Raw genomic sequence first — 15,032 nt, forward strand, 5'->3', positions numbered from 1 at the left:
GAAGATACAATCGAGGAGGAGAGGCGATTGAAGTATGTATAGCCACCCCTGAGCTCTTTTTGAGGAAGGATGGGATAAAAATGGGGTTAGACAGAGAGACGGATTAGGATCATGCGAAAGATGACAGAGCGAGCCTGCGGCCCAGGCAAGACATGAAACGGCAGTGGCGGCTACCTCCAGGTACACTAGTGCAGGGGTAGTTAACCTGTGGTCCTCCAGATGTCCATGGACTACAATTCCCTTGAGCCCCTGCCAGCATTTGCTGGCGGGGGCTCATGGGAATTGTAGTCCATGGACATCTGGAGGACCACAGGTTGACTACCCCTGCACTAGGGCATCCTCTTCGCCACTAACCCACACTGTGCAAATCCTATGCCCCCTTACCTGGGAGAGAAGGCCCGTCCAATGCTTACTCCTGAATAAACCTGCATAAGACTGCGCTGATGGATTCTATAAATCCCCTGGACAAGGCCACCCCCCCCGTTTGCCTTCCCCAGACCATGGCCCTTGTTTAACTTAGCCTGTTCTTCCCAGCATCGTTCCCACAAAGTGGCCAGCAATGAATCAAAACTGTTTAAAGATGACAAGGAAGGAGCTGCTGCGGATCTTTCCCTTTGGCGGTGATGTCTCCCCTCCGGCTCCTTGCAACTGAGGAAAGCACCTCGCTCATGAAACAGTTCTGCGGGGATCCGACGCCTAACGAAATATAGGCATGATAGAGGGCCATGCTGAAAACCTCCTTTCCACAGCAGGCAGAACGAAGGAAGCAAAGAGAAACACACACGCAAAAGAAGGGGAAAGAATACGTGACAGACAGGTTGGAACATGAAGCTCTTTACCGAGTACCTAAGTACCAGCACGGCATATCGTTTAGGATGCTGGACTAGGTTCAAGGAGACCCAGGTTCGAACTCTTACCCTGCCATAGGAGGCTTGCTGAGAGATGCATACATTACCCCTAACTTTCCTCACAAGGGAAAAAAATGGAGAAGAGAATGTTGGAAGCTGCTTTTGGTCCCCACTGGGGTGCCACCGTTATACTGCCACACCTCAAAAGTCATTTGTGTACAACAGCAGCAGTAACGCACCACACCCACACCCACCCTCTATCAGAGGATCTTGTTTCAGGAAATGGTCCTGAGCATCAAATCGTCCCCAGTGGAGAGAGAAGCCCAGGGCACAGGGAGCACTGGAGGAGCCAGCTGGCTGAGTTGCTGGGGGGTGGGAACCAGCCGAGGGGAAAATGTTTGCAGTGAACAAGTGACCGGCGAGCTGTGCTTTGGAGAAGGCGTAATCAGCGGCAGACTCCTCTTTCCGGAGCACAATCGATCCGCTTTCCAGTCTAGCCTTAACTTAATAATAATGACGTGCCTTCAAGAGGCAATCGACTCCGGGTGACTCTTCATGGCGCTTTCAAAGCAGTAGGTGGTGAAGAGACAGGATTTCCCACTGTCTGCCTCTGCATAGTGATCGAAGACGTCCTTGGTGGGCTCCCACGCAAGCCCTGACTAGCTTCCAGACTGACCAGCTCACACTACTCTGGGCTGCTGGGGCTGTTGGCATGAACTTCGCCTTCATTTTACAGACAGGCAGCTTCCTGATCCCTCCCACCAACTTCTAGCACAGTCTTTCTCAGCCAGGGTTTCGTGAAACCCTGTAGGGCAGTGGTCCCCAACCTTTCTGAGGCTGGGGAACGGCAGGACATCGGGCCGCGCCCGCACAGGCCACACCCCGCATCGGGCCGCGCCCGCGCATTGAGCATGCGCAAATGCGCCATGCGCGGCCAAATCGTGGCCTGGCCCTGATTCCCTCTCCCCACCCTCCCGCAGTAAGAAGCTTCCCGGGCCACAAGCTTGCGGCCTGGGAAGTGTTTTACTGGGGGGGGGGGGCGGGGAGAGGGAGCCGCGGCCCGGCGCCATGGCCCGCAGGTTGGAGACCACTGCTGTAGGGTGTATGGTTCTTGACGGCTCTGGAAGGGTGGGTGTTAATTCATTCTTCACATATTTTTAAAATGTTAAACATTTATAGAATGATATAACCGCATATCAGGGGTAGTCAAACTGCAGCCCTCCAGATGTCATAGAATCATAGAATCATAGAGTTGGAAGGGGCCATACAGGCCATCTAGTCCAACCCCCTGCTCAACGCAGGATCAGCCCAAAGCATCCTAAAGCATCCAAGAAAAGTGTGTATCCAACCTTTGCTTGAAGACTTCCAGTGAGGGGGAGCTCACCACCTCCTTAGGCAGCCTATTCCACAGCTGAACTAAAAAGCAAAAGCTGACAGGGGCTCATGGGAATTGAAATCCATTGACACCTGGAGGACCACAGTTTGACTACCCCTGCCATATATGGTCCTATCGACCCTCCCCAATGGCCAATGATGGGCCTAGAAGGGGTGGGAAAGGGAGGAGCCCTAAGTGGGCATGCTCTTAGCTCTGCTTCTCAACCATATTCTGCACGATTGCACCACTTCTGGGTTTTTCCGAAGCCTAAATAATGTTTCATGGGCTTATCAAGGGTAAAAAAGTTGAGAAAGGCTGTTCATGAGCGGCACAGGCAAAAGACTGAGCATCAAGGTTTGAAGACTGAGCGGAAAAAGTATTGCGGACTTACTGGTCCTCGTTGCGGAAGACTACCCAGACCACGCTGACGGCGACGCAGAAGACAGCCAGGAGCAGCATGCGGACCTGCGGGCGCTTGTGGAAGTATGGCAGGTTGTTATCGGGAACCCTGAAGACCAGACAGAGGGTATCACGGGGTGCATGGATTGCTGTGCTTTATGCACACGGAGGAGAAGACACGCATGACAATGAGCCAACCAAACAGCCACGTACCTGCATTTCCCCCAAGGGAACCTCCGGACGAAGGGAGAAAGGCAGCTGTAGAGGCCAACCGAAGCAGCCAGGCAGAAGATCCCGATGATGCCGTAAACTGGAAGGGGGAAGCGGAAATGACATCTCAGAAGAGAAGCAGCAGAAGGAAAGCCAATTCTCAGCCCCCTCCCACCATCGGCAACAAAGGCCAATGCTGCTCCAAAGAAAAGCCCTTGTGTGGACAGACGGGCAAGAGAGAGGAGGGGTGAGATTTATATGATGCGTCCTAAGTGGAGTGGCGTTCAATCTCAGCTGGTCCTATTCCGGCGGATTCACCTGAAAGGCAGCCTTGCTTGCTGATGGGACCTTTGAGATGCGTAATCAGAACGTTGCTGTTCTTATTCTGAATAGTGCAAACCCACCAAGGCCAAGGAATAGAACCATAAGCCTATGCTCACAGGGCTGGAACTTGATGGATCTGTTCTGGAAATGGTGGTGCTTCCCTCTAGAAGAGGGGTAAGCCAAACTGCGGCTCTCCAGATGCCCATGGACAACAACTCCCATGAGCCACTGCCAGCAGGGGCTCATGGAAACAGTAGTCCATGGAGATCTGGAGAGCCACAGTTTGGCCACCCCTGCCTAGAAGAATGTCAGCAGAGCTTTGTGGAGCCAGCAGGGCCTAGTATCTGGTTTCTGATGGTGGCTGGCAAGATGCTCCGATTGGAAGCCCACAAACCAGACAGGAAGCCAACAGTTTTGCCCTGCCACGGCCGTGACCCTCAGCAGCTGGCATTCTCTTGTGGAGCACTTGTGGCCAGATGTTTGGAACAGATGTAAATTGATCCAACCAGGTGGAGACCCGTAACAGTGGCTCTAGCACTGGCCCCAACCAGAAACCTGGTGGAAGAGCTCCGTTTTGCAAGCCCTCTGGAAAGCAGAAAGCTCCACCTGCCATGGCAGCTCTTTGTGGCTGTGCCCATCGCGCTACGTCAGCAATCCAGCAATCCAGAGGTGCCTGCAGGTGCCAAAAAGGCCAAAGGCTCCTGAGATAGACCGTTAGTCTGAAGCAGCAGGGCTACTCTGACACATCCTCACACGCATCAGAAGAGGGGGGAAAATCCAAAAAGAGTAGGGGCATAAAGGACGATGAAAGTTTTGATCTCCGTCCGCATAAGAGGCCAGAAACTGAACAGACAGATAGAGGTCAGGGCTTGCCAGCAATGCTTGTCATGGGCATCGGTTTTGAGGAAGACAACCAAAGTTTCAGAACACCACCAGCAAGTTAGTCGCTGCTAAATGCTCAGAAAAGGGCAGGCACACAGGCTGAGCATAGGCAACCCCCCCCTCCCAAAATCCCCTCTCATACTGTTACCTGGAACAGCATTAGGGAGGCTCACGCATCCCGATTCTGTTCACCTTCCTGATTGTTTGAAGGGCTGCTCATTCGCACTTCAGCATACGCAGGAAACGCCTCCCTGTGCCCCAAGCCTTGCACACTCTCAGAGGCTGATGAAGATGCATCTATCTCTCCTCCCCCCTCCCCACAGCTTCTCCCTCATGAGCGCTGAACAGGGCGGGTTTGACTGGAGAACAGCATTTAGTCCAGATTTGCCATTTGGTGTATGCCGCAAACCCAGCTCTTAGCCTGAGAATAATGCTTGATATAGGGGTTTGTGGAGATACCTTGGGTTGGATTCTGTGGATCCATTCGGTTAGCTGTGAGACTTGCCTCCAGTGTAATAAGTCTTGATTGCAAGAAATCTGTGCATCAGGGAAAACCTTCTTGCACCAGAGGAACCACTGCCGTAAGTGGGAACTCACTCACTTATTTTAGAACCCCAAATAACAACCATTTTAAAATGCTGGCCTCACCACTGGCAGACAGAAAAATCATCTCCTGATGATATTTGTGGGGGGCATCTAGTCTAAATACATATTGCTTTAAATAATGTTTTTAATGTTTTTATCCGCCCTGAGCAACACTGGAAGAGCAGGCTAAAACCAGCCAAATTGCAGGACTGCCAATCTGGACAACTGTCCTTCCTTCTACTTGGCGTGACACCCCCTGTCACCTCTGAAGGCAGCACAAAGTAGTTTGAGTCCAGGTGCAAGCTTTCGTGTGCAGGCACACTTCTTCAGATAAACGCACACAAATGTGTGTACCCAGAATAAAACGTGGTTGGTCAAGGTTCCCCTGGACTCAAACTTTCTTCTGCTGCTTCAGAACAACACGGTTACCCACCTGAAAACAAAGCTCCCGTTTAGCAAGTTAAGGAGAACCAGGCAGAGGCCAAAGTCCAGCTTGAACACTTATTCATATGGGATGAACAGAAAGGAAGGGATCTTTATTCTCACCACAGGTCAATCCCTGTATGGGACCACCATTTCGGCTTGATTTTGTAAACACAAACAGTGGCAAACAGACTTGTGCTGGTATCAATTGTGCAAGTCCTTTGTGCGGCCCTTAAAATGTGATCTGTTACTAATATTGGTCAAGCCAAGGTGGGCAGGCTAAGTGTGACCTGGATAAAGGTGTCCCAAAAGATTTTGGCTTGCCGAGTTGCAAAATGCTGGGTTTGCGCTTGCCATCGTTCAAACCACAGACTGCCGTGACAACCACTCAATACCTACTGTAGCTTTTCTCAACCAGGGTTCTGTGAAAGCTTGGGGTTTTGGTTTCTGGGGGACCCCAGAAGGGTTTCTTGAATGGGTGGGAGTTATTTTTTGTATATTTAAAAAATCTGTTAAAAATGTATTGAGTGATATGACTCTATATCAGTGGTTTTCAACCTGGGGGTCGGGACCCCTTTGGGGGTCGAACGACCTTTCACAGGGGTTGCAGCAGGGTGAGCAGCTTGGCCGGGGGGGGGGGGGGAGGGTCCGTTGACACTGTTGCCGCTCCTCCTGAAGGCAACCACCAATTTATATATATAGTTTATAACCAATTTATATACAATCATGAACAATGGATCTTCACGCCTTTGGTCAGTTTCGGTTTAATTTCTGTGGAAGAACACTTGCATCATTTTATGGTTGGGGGGGTCACCACAACATGAGGAACTGCATTAAAGGGTCACAGCATTAGGAAGGTTGAGACCCACTGCCCTATATGGTCATGCTGACCTGACCCCCCTGCTCCCAAAATGGCCAATGATGGGCCTGGGGTAGGTGGGACGGGGAGGGACCCTGGATGAGCATGTCCACAGCTCTGCTTTCCAACCATATTCTGCACAATCGCGCCAATTCTGGAGTTTCTCAAAGCCCGAAGAATGTTTCAGGGGTTTCTCAAGGGAAAAACACGTTGAGAAAGGCTGACCTAGATCGTCGTAGAAGTAATACAGGAGGACAAGCATCGAGCAGCACATGACCACGAACACACAGATCATGACCGGGCTGACGTCAACCGTCTCATCTTCGTGCTTCTCAGCCCCGTCATCTCGCTTGTGCTTCATGTAGCGCCTGGAAGAAGAGAAGCGGCAGCAGCCATCAAGCCTGGTTTCCTCTGCCACAACAGCGATCCCTCGCCACCCGTCAGAACTGCATCGGGACGGTGAAGTGGCTGACTGCCATGCAGCAAGGGAACCCTTCTGCACTTGCCTAGCAATCGTCAAGCACAGCCAGGTCCCCAACGGACCAAAGATGGGGCTGTGGCTCAGCGGCACAACACCCCCTCCGAACCCTGACGGTCCCTCGAGCCAGTTCCAGGCAGCAGAGATGAAGAAAGGAGAGTTGCTGCCCAGAGACAGAACACTGAACTAGACAGCCTAGAACAGTGACCTGACATGAGACAGTGACAGACCTTCATGAGCAAAAACCCACCACTCCAAGAGGCCTAGCATCACTGGTCGAGTTCAGCCTTTGACTGCAGAATTCCCTCGGGTTCAATCCCTAGAAATCTCTCCAGTTCAAGGCTCTTAGTAAACCACTATCGGGATGAACCTCTCTCTGCCTGGGCATCAGAGTGCCGATGCCAGGGACAGGAGACAGAGCTGCAAATTGTTGGCAAGTCAACTTGCGGCGAGCCGGTAGGGTCCTCAAGGCACGAGATGAAGAGGCGGCTTTGCCACTGCCTGCCTGCTTATTAGTGACCTTGGACTTCCTTGGTGGTCTCCCATCCAATTACTACCAGGACCCTTCTTAGTTTCCGTAATCTGACGACATTGGGCTAGCCTGGGCCAACAAAGATCAACATAGCCACAGATTGCAAGTAGCATCAGAACAGCCAAACCTGATCATGTTCAACCCAATGGAAGCTCTGGTGCCTCCGGTGTCCAGATGACATTGAGTTAGCCAAGGGGAATAAATAGCTAATGGCTGGGGAGTCCCCGCCCACCCCCAAGCCACTCACTTTTTTACATCTCGGCTTCCAGCCCAGTAGCCGCCGACGGCCACTGTGCCCACGGCCATGATAAAGATGATCACCATGTTGTAATCCAGGACCGGCTCGCTGGGGGCGTACATGGCCACCTTCACGGACCGGCCAAAACTCTGCAGCAGCACAGAGGGCGGGAAAAGGAAGGAGACAAGGGTTACTGGCCAGGCAGACAAGCGAGCTGTCTTTTTGCACACACCCGCCACCCGTGTCAGGACCTGTACGTATCTCTAGCAGTGCCTCTCTGGGTCACAAAACATCCTACTTGGGGAGGTGGTGTGTGTCATCCATAGCCTGCAATTCGGTCATACCGTAAAACTGGTCTTTGGCACCATTTCAATTGTCCCTTTTTTAAAGGGGGGGGGGAGTGGATTGTCGAAAGGCAACCTGAAGTGGTATGTAGGGCTTACCATTTCAGCGAAAATCAGTCCTGAGTTATGACCAGATTTCCTGCTTCAGGTGTTCACAATGAAGGCAGCAGAAGCGATGCAGCCAAACAGCACACTCAATGTTTCTGCTTTCCCACCAGTCAGCTGTTTACTAGTTCTCATTTTCCAGATAATTATGAACCCCCCCCCCCCCCAAAACAAAATATTTAGGTCTTCTAGGCTGGGGAATGACCAAACTTAACAAGGAGACATCAAACCAGCCTCATATCTAACTAGATCCCAGAACTTTCTCCATGGAGAGATGGTTTATTGTACCCTGCTTTTTAATACATGAAGGAGTCTCAAAGCAGCTACCAATGGCCTAACCTTCCGCTCCCACAACATACACCATGTGAGGTAGGTGGGGCTGAGCGAACAGCTCTGTGAGAACAGCTCTGAGAGAACTGACTGGCCCAAGGTCACCCAGCTGGCTGCAAATGGAGAAGTGGGGAATCAAACCCAGTTCTCCAGATTAGAGGTCGCCACTCTTAACCAGTACTTTAAGCTGGCTCACTAGATGCTGGAAAGGAGAGGTTGAAGGCTGAGGTCACAGCCACAGAACAGTACAGAACTCACCTCACCTGCCGAACTCCCTCACTTACAGAACCTCTGGATCTCCACTAATCCCTCCCTAGCAACAGGAGGCCTCTAGGCCAGGCCAGCCATTGTCCAGATTGGCAAATTAAGCCCCCTCTGAGAGACTGCTGTTGTGCCTGGCCCTAATGCCCCCTACCCCCTTCCTGGGATGGCCTGTCTGAGAAGGCCTTACAGTTGACAAGCTGTGTGAAATAGAATTGCTCAGGAGGGAGCGTTTTCAGCAAAGGGAGAAAGGGTGTAGTGTAACAAAACGACTCAGGAAGACACATTTATAAAAGAACCATTATAAAAGAATCTTTATAAAAGAGTGTAAGCTATGCCACTGCTGATAGGGATCTCCAATGTGGCATCTGTGGGTACCATGGCACCCACCAAGTATTTTTAGAAAGCAGGTGGGGAGAAGTGGGGCTCCTGCCCAACAGAACTTCCGATTGGATGTTGGTTTAGCAGATCCTCTTAATACATTGTTCTGGTTTTGTGATTCCATTTTCTACCCCACTCAATGTATCACACCTCAATAATTCTTGGCATCATCTCTAATTTTTGTAATCCCACTATTGCATTGCTTCTTCAGTACCTCATGCTACCCCAAGCTGGGAGCCCGCACGGTGTAGTGGTTAAGAGCAGCAGTTTCTAACCTGGAGAACCCGGTTTGATTCCCTGCTCCTCCAAATGCAGCCGGCTGGGTGACCTTGGGCTCATCACAGCCCTGATAAAGCTGTTCTGACCTAGTGGTAATATCAGGGCTCTCTCAGCCTCACCTCCCTCACAGGGGTTCTGTTGTGGGGGAAGGGAAGGGAAGGCGAATGTAAGCCGCTTTGAAACTCCTTCGGGTAGAGAAAAGCGGCATATAAGAACCAACTCTTCTTCTTCTTCAGTAATATCAGGGCTCTCTCAGCTCCACCCACCTCACAGGGTGTCTGTTGTGGGGGGAGGAAGGGAAGGCGACTGTAAGCCGCTTTGAGACAACTATGGTTAGGAGAGCCAGTGACAGAAGTGCTTTCCACCCCACTCCTCATCCCACAATTAGGCACAAGGATCTTCCAGATCCCATGAACACTTGCTGCTGACGGGGCACACAGCGAACTACTCCAAGGCAACGATGACACAGAACATGGGATGGACCAAACCTTTACCTTGCCAATATCCAGCATGTCAGCATAGCTCAGCAGGGCCACAGGGATATCGATCTCTTCATACTGACTCCGGTTACCAGCAGGAGGAACCTGGTGGAAGAACAAAAAGGGTGAGGGCAGCCTGGGAGGATAACAGTGGAACAGCCAGGTGGACCTAACATGGCTGTTCCCAGACTAATCCAATCAGATCTGCACTTCTGGCCACGCGACCTTAAATTCTGCATGGAAAACCATGTGACTCAGAAACAAGCATTCAAATAGCCAAGAAGCTGCTGAATTTCCTGGGTTCTGAGTACATTCAACAGTTCCAAAGCAATCAAGAGGCTGGATCACATTCCTTGCAAGGAGAAGCTAAAGCTTTTTATGATCTGGGGAAAAACTGAGGGAGGGGGTGTGGAAAGAGAGAGAACTTTCTCCTCCCCTACATGAATCAGAGGCTGCTACTGAGCAATAAGTTCGAGACAGGCAGTGCTGCTTTAAACAATGCTTAAGTAACTTGCGGAACGAACTTAGCAAGCTCTTAAACAGAGATTAAGGTCAGAAGGTCAGGACTGTAAATGAATGTTACGAGCCTCTGTGCCCAGGAGCAGCCTGCTAAAGCAGCAGTTCTCAACCTGGGGGTTGCGACCCCTGGGGGGGGGGGTCAATCGACCCTTTTCCCAGGGGTCGCTGCCACTGTCACTCTCCTAATGGCACAAGGGGTGTGCACTCCAGCCACTTCAGTGATCACGGAAGCCCCAGGCTGGCCGCAGTGGGGAGGGGAGGGGCACCGGTGCTGGTGGCACACTCCCCTCCGTGCCATGGTGCTGGCCCCGTCGGGCTTCTGTGACCACGAAGCAGCCAGAGTGCGCAATCCTATGACTCCCTACTGCTGCTGCCACCACCACGGCAGCCTCGGCAACCCAAAGGGGGTCGTGCTAAAGGAGAACTTCATACCCAACACCTGCATGCCTCATTTGGCTGGCCACTCATCGAAAGAGGACACGGGACTGGGCTTGCAAAGGAGGAGGGGGTTGGATGAGCAAGGAGCCAGAGGAAGGGAGGGAGAGCGGCTCAGCCCCAGCCTCAGACCAAACAGCGGGGCTTCTTGGCGGTTTCCCGGCATGCTCTCAGGAAGCAAAATGATATCCCACAGGGGACCTCAGAAATGGCATAGAAATCATCATAAAAGATTAATCACTTCTGAAGGAATTCCATTAATTCAGAAAAGGGTCTTAGAAAGGAAGGTGAAGAACTTGGGAAGAGAAGTCGTGCAGAAAGCAAGTAAAACATGTCCAGGAGGTGAAGTGGAAAGTGGTAGCTTCACGTCCTAGATTTTCTGTCCTGGCCCTTCATGGTGGAATGAGCTCCTGGAGCACATCCAGGCCCGGCCAGAGTTGGCACAGTTCCGCAGGGCCTGCAAGATGGAACTCTTCCGCCAAGCTTTCGGTTGGGGACCAAACATCTATCCACCTACCTGTTTATGACCTCACCCACCCATCCATCTGTCCCTCTATCTCTTTATCTATTTACTCTCAGACCAGCCTGACTTGGGATAATCTGAACAGATGCTCTGCGGAGGAACAGTGGCTGCTAATTTTCAACCAGTTTGTTATCCATTTTAAATTAATTTTAAACTTAAATTATATTTGCTTTAGTTATTAGTTATATTTTATATAGAACTGTACACTGCGTCAACACGCCAGGAGAGCGGTCTAAAAATCCAGGAGGTAGGTAAGATAGATAAAGCCAGGCCAAGGGATTTAAAGACCTATTAAAATCTGCCCCCTTGCCACAAATGAGACAGACTTCCCATGCCAGGTTAACTGTTTTTATGAGATTTGGGAAGGGAGTTAAATGAGCAGTAAACACAGAATGGAGAATCACCACAATCAAGGTTTGTTTGTTTTTTCAATGGGGATCCCTGGGATGGATTGTGAAGTTGACAGACACCGGGGAGCTCCAAGATGGTGTCCATGTACCCAATGACATTTTTCAAGTATGTGCAAGTGTCTCAAATCCCAGGTCAGCAGCCAGACTAACCTCTTGCAGAAAAGTAAAAATCAACAAAAGAATCTTCTTACACTCGAACAGCTGTCCCTTTGTCAGTTTTTAAAATGACAAATGGCTCATTTCTAGCACACAAGGTTGGGAGGCAGCCCTCCCTTGGGCTCAGACTCTGCATTAACAGCCTCTCTTCCCAAATTTCATTTTTCCCCTTGGCTGGATACGCTTCAGGTCTTAAGACAACACTCTGCAACTCTATCCCTGCTGCATTTGAAATGGAATGAAACCACAATCGGCGCTTCTTTTATGTTAAAGGTAAAGGTATCCCCTGTGCAAGCACCGAGTCATGTCTGACCCTTGGGGTGACACCCTCCAGCGTTTTCATGGCAGACTCAATATGGGGTGGTTTTTCCTTCCCCGGTCATTACCGTTTACCCCCCAGCAAGCTGGGTACTCATTTTACCAACCTCGGAAGGATGGAAGGCTGAGTCAACCTTGAGCTGGCTGCTGGGATCGAACTCCCAACCTCATGGGCAGAGCTTCAGGTAGCATGTCACTGTCTTACCACTCTGCGCTACAAGAGGCTCATATTTTATGTTATACAGGCGCAAAAACACAAGCTTATGGGAGAGCTTCTTGGTGTGTACACTGAATGTGAAGCATTCCAAAGCAGTGGCCAAAACACAGATCAGGCACATGTTTCTGCGTTCCACCAAATTCCTGTCCGATCCTAAACCACATGAGAAACATTTCCATCCCTTCAAAACGTTTGCAAACCAAGGGATCTTGAAGTGTATGGGTGTGTGTGTGTACAGGAAAGGCGATACGGAAAAGGGAGAGACCACGGGGAGCTGCCAAGCTCCTGCAGATACACATTTCTCCCCCAGGATAGTCTGAGAATGTTCCTCCACAACTCACCAGCCTCTCTCTGCTGACGATCAGCAGGCCCCGAGCACCGTTGATCTGAGCCAGCCTCACTTTCTCGTAGAAGGTGCAGTTGCCCCGCATCACCATGGGGATGGTGTTGCTGAACCCCCCTTCAGGCACGTCGGAAGGCGAGCACAAGACGGACACCGTCTGGTTCTGCAGCTGAAGGAGAGACTGGAGGAGAAGTGCAAGGAGAAAGATGTTGTTACCCACTGCTCCCCCGATGCTTTGCGGCAAGAAGGAGCTGCTAGAAACCACCGGGAAGGGTCAAATAGTTATTGGTCGGAAGAAACTCACGGCTTTTCCCAAGTCATGGGGCAGGGGCGCCCACAGGGAGTTGAAGAGGATGCAGTAATCCTTGCCTTTGGGGCTCCCCTTCTCCGGGGAGGCATGGACCATGCCATATTCACAGGATACCTGGGGAAGAAAAGATACCATTCCCTTGACAACCAGGACGAAGGAAAACAGAGGGTCAGAAGGCAGCAATGGAACCAAGTCACCAAGGGGAATTCTGAAGCGTAACGATGCAATAGGTCAGATCTCATGTGTTGAGCAGGGGGTTGGATTAGATGGCCTGCATGGCCTCTTTCAACTCCAGGATTCTATGACCCGTTCTGCTAGCAGAGCTACTCTCTGCCAATGGAAAACCATCATGGAGAAGTTCCCTGCACCATTAGATGTCCCTACCAAGGAATCAGATCCATGGGACCTGGCCCAATGCAACTGTTTTGTTTGGCTCAAATTGCCACACACAAAAAGGGCAGAGAATCTCTAAAGGGCCCTGTTGGAGGCCAAGGCAGGTGGGCTCTGAGCTCAGGATCCGGCCTGCATTCAGAACACTACAGGGAGCCTATAAGCAGGGCACGGTGACAACTAACAACACTCAAAGATAGACTGCCTCTAAATGGGGAAGTGTAGCCATCACTGACCAACTCCTAGCTCGGATTTAGGTTCATTAAAATGAAAAAAAGCAATCGTGATTTTCTCAGAACGTCTTGAGCCCTTGTTATTCATTATTAGTGTGACAGGCGTGCACTTGACAGCTGGCTGCGAACGAGGCTGCTCTTTGGATGACTGCTGCGGTCCCACAGGCAGACCCCGCCCAAGCCAAGTACTTCTGCAAAGCGAAAGCCACAAAAGACAGTGAAACAAGCGCCGCCCGCACTTAGGATGCCAGCCAGAAAGCTGCAACCTGCGCCAGACACGTCTTTAGCACTTTGCTAGTACAGAGGAATGTGTGATCCTCAGGGGAGGAGACGCAGCCTGGTTCTTCTTTTACGGAGCGTGCCTTGCCTACCCCCCATCCCAAAGGCACAGGATAGGTGAAACTGGCTTAGAATGACAACAGCAAAAGTGGGGGGAGGGTACAGCCTGCATTCAACCACCCCCTCCATTGAAAGTTTTGCAGGTTATTATTTATTTGTCGGACAGCATGTGTGTTATGAGGCCAGAGATCTGGCAACCAGGTAAGAGACGTGCGGAGGCGGTTCGTCACTGCCTGCCCCTGCATAATGGCCCTGGTATGGCCAAGAGCTAGCCACAGCTGGCCCTACTTAGCTTCTGAGATTTAAGATCAGGCTCAACTGGGTAACCCTGCAGGAAAAGCTTGACTTGACAGCAGGACCCACCAGTTGGAAGGGAAGCCTGAAAACAGTGCTTCCTTTGGCCTGACTGGCACCCCAATCAAGCATGCCTCCCCCCACACTTCCTCATTACCCAGTGAGAGGAAGCCAAGCAAAAAAGAAGCAACTCTTCCAGACTGCTGCCCTTAGGACTCAGTTAAATGAGACGAGGCCCACAGGCTTCTGCACAATTGCCTCTGGGTTGTCTTCTCATTTAGTGTTGCAGGAGGCCCCTTACCCAGAGCTGATCTTCCCTGATCAACGTAAAGGATTAGACAGGCTGCGGCTCGACGGTAGAGCCTCTGCTTGGCATGCAGAATGTTGCGGGTTTGATCACCGGCATCTCCAGTTAACAAAGGTGAGGTAGGACATGATGGGAAAGGCGTCTACCTGAGGCCCTAGAGAGCAGGTACCGATACTGGCATTAACTGACCAAGCGTGTGATTCATTTTAAGGCAGTTAAACGTGTCCAAGGAGCTGAAAGAGTGGGGAGGGAACAACAACTGGTCCGCCTCCCAAACAGCTTTGCCAGGCAAGATCTGTTCCCCCAGACTTAAGGGACTTGGGCCTTCTCCTGAGCCGTATAGGAGGGCGGTATAAAAATCTAAGAAATTTTAAAAAATTTAAGGAGCTGCTGCAATAAAACGAAAAACTCCAGTTGGCACATCCGCAGGTGGTCTTCCAAATGCTTGATCCAGATGGCAACGCAGCGCTCGTTGAGAAACACAGCCTCAGTGCTGCCAGAACTTCCCTTACCTCTTGGTAGTGCTTGAGAGAATAACAAAGTGGGTGGGGGAGAGACAAGAGAGGCGGGGGGGGGGAGATGGTACGTGCAGAAGAGACAGCCCTGACCAGTCTCCACTGACCACCCTTGGGAAAAGAAGAAGCACAGGATTAGCAAGGCCGTGCCTTAAGGCTACTTCAGGCTTTAGAGATCATTACAGAGTCCTTGGTAGCCAGCTTGGTGTAGATGGCTGTGAGCCTAGCAGCCTCTATTCTCATCTCCACCGTGCCCTTCCTCACTGGCTACACATAAGACACTCTCCCTCTCTCTCCAAAGTGCTCGCCTGAAAAGATTACTGTGCTGCCGTGCATGAAGGACTTTGATCACTCAAGATAAACACCACAAACCCAACTGGGCAGCAGTCCC

General features: G+C 51.1%; 1 protein-coding gene across 2 annotated transcripts in view; it reads right to left on the reverse strand.

Moving 5' to 3' along the window:
- SPPL2B (signal peptide peptidase like 2B) overlaps positions 1–15,032 on the reverse strand; it is a 31,152-nt gene that overhangs the window by 13,288 nt on the left and 2,832 nt on the right. For both annotated transcript variants that reach the window (XM_077332347.1, XM_077332348.1), the window contains exons 2-8: positions 12,558–12,677; positions 12,252–12,434; positions 9,348–9,437; positions 7,163–7,302; positions 6,131–6,273; positions 2,836–2,932; positions 2,615–2,731 (exon numbers count right to left, since the gene is read on the reverse strand). In XM_077332347.1, coding sequence (XP_077188462.1) covers positions 2,615–2,731; positions 2,836–2,932; positions 6,131–6,273; positions 7,163–7,302; positions 9,348–9,437; positions 12,252–12,434; positions 12,558–12,677 — 890 coding nt within the window. The remainder of the gene's footprint in view (positions 1–2,614; positions 2,732–2,835; positions 2,933–6,130; positions 6,274–7,162; positions 7,303–9,347; positions 9,438–12,251; positions 12,435–12,557; positions 12,678–15,032) is intronic.

The sequence above is a fragment of the Paroedura picta genome, chromosome 4 (genome assembly GCF_049243985.1).
Source record: "Paroedura picta isolate Pp20150507F chromosome 4, Ppicta_v3.0, whole genome shotgun sequence".
Taxonomy (NCBI): domain Eukaryota; kingdom Metazoa; phylum Chordata; class Lepidosauria; order Squamata; family Gekkonidae; genus Paroedura; species Paroedura picta.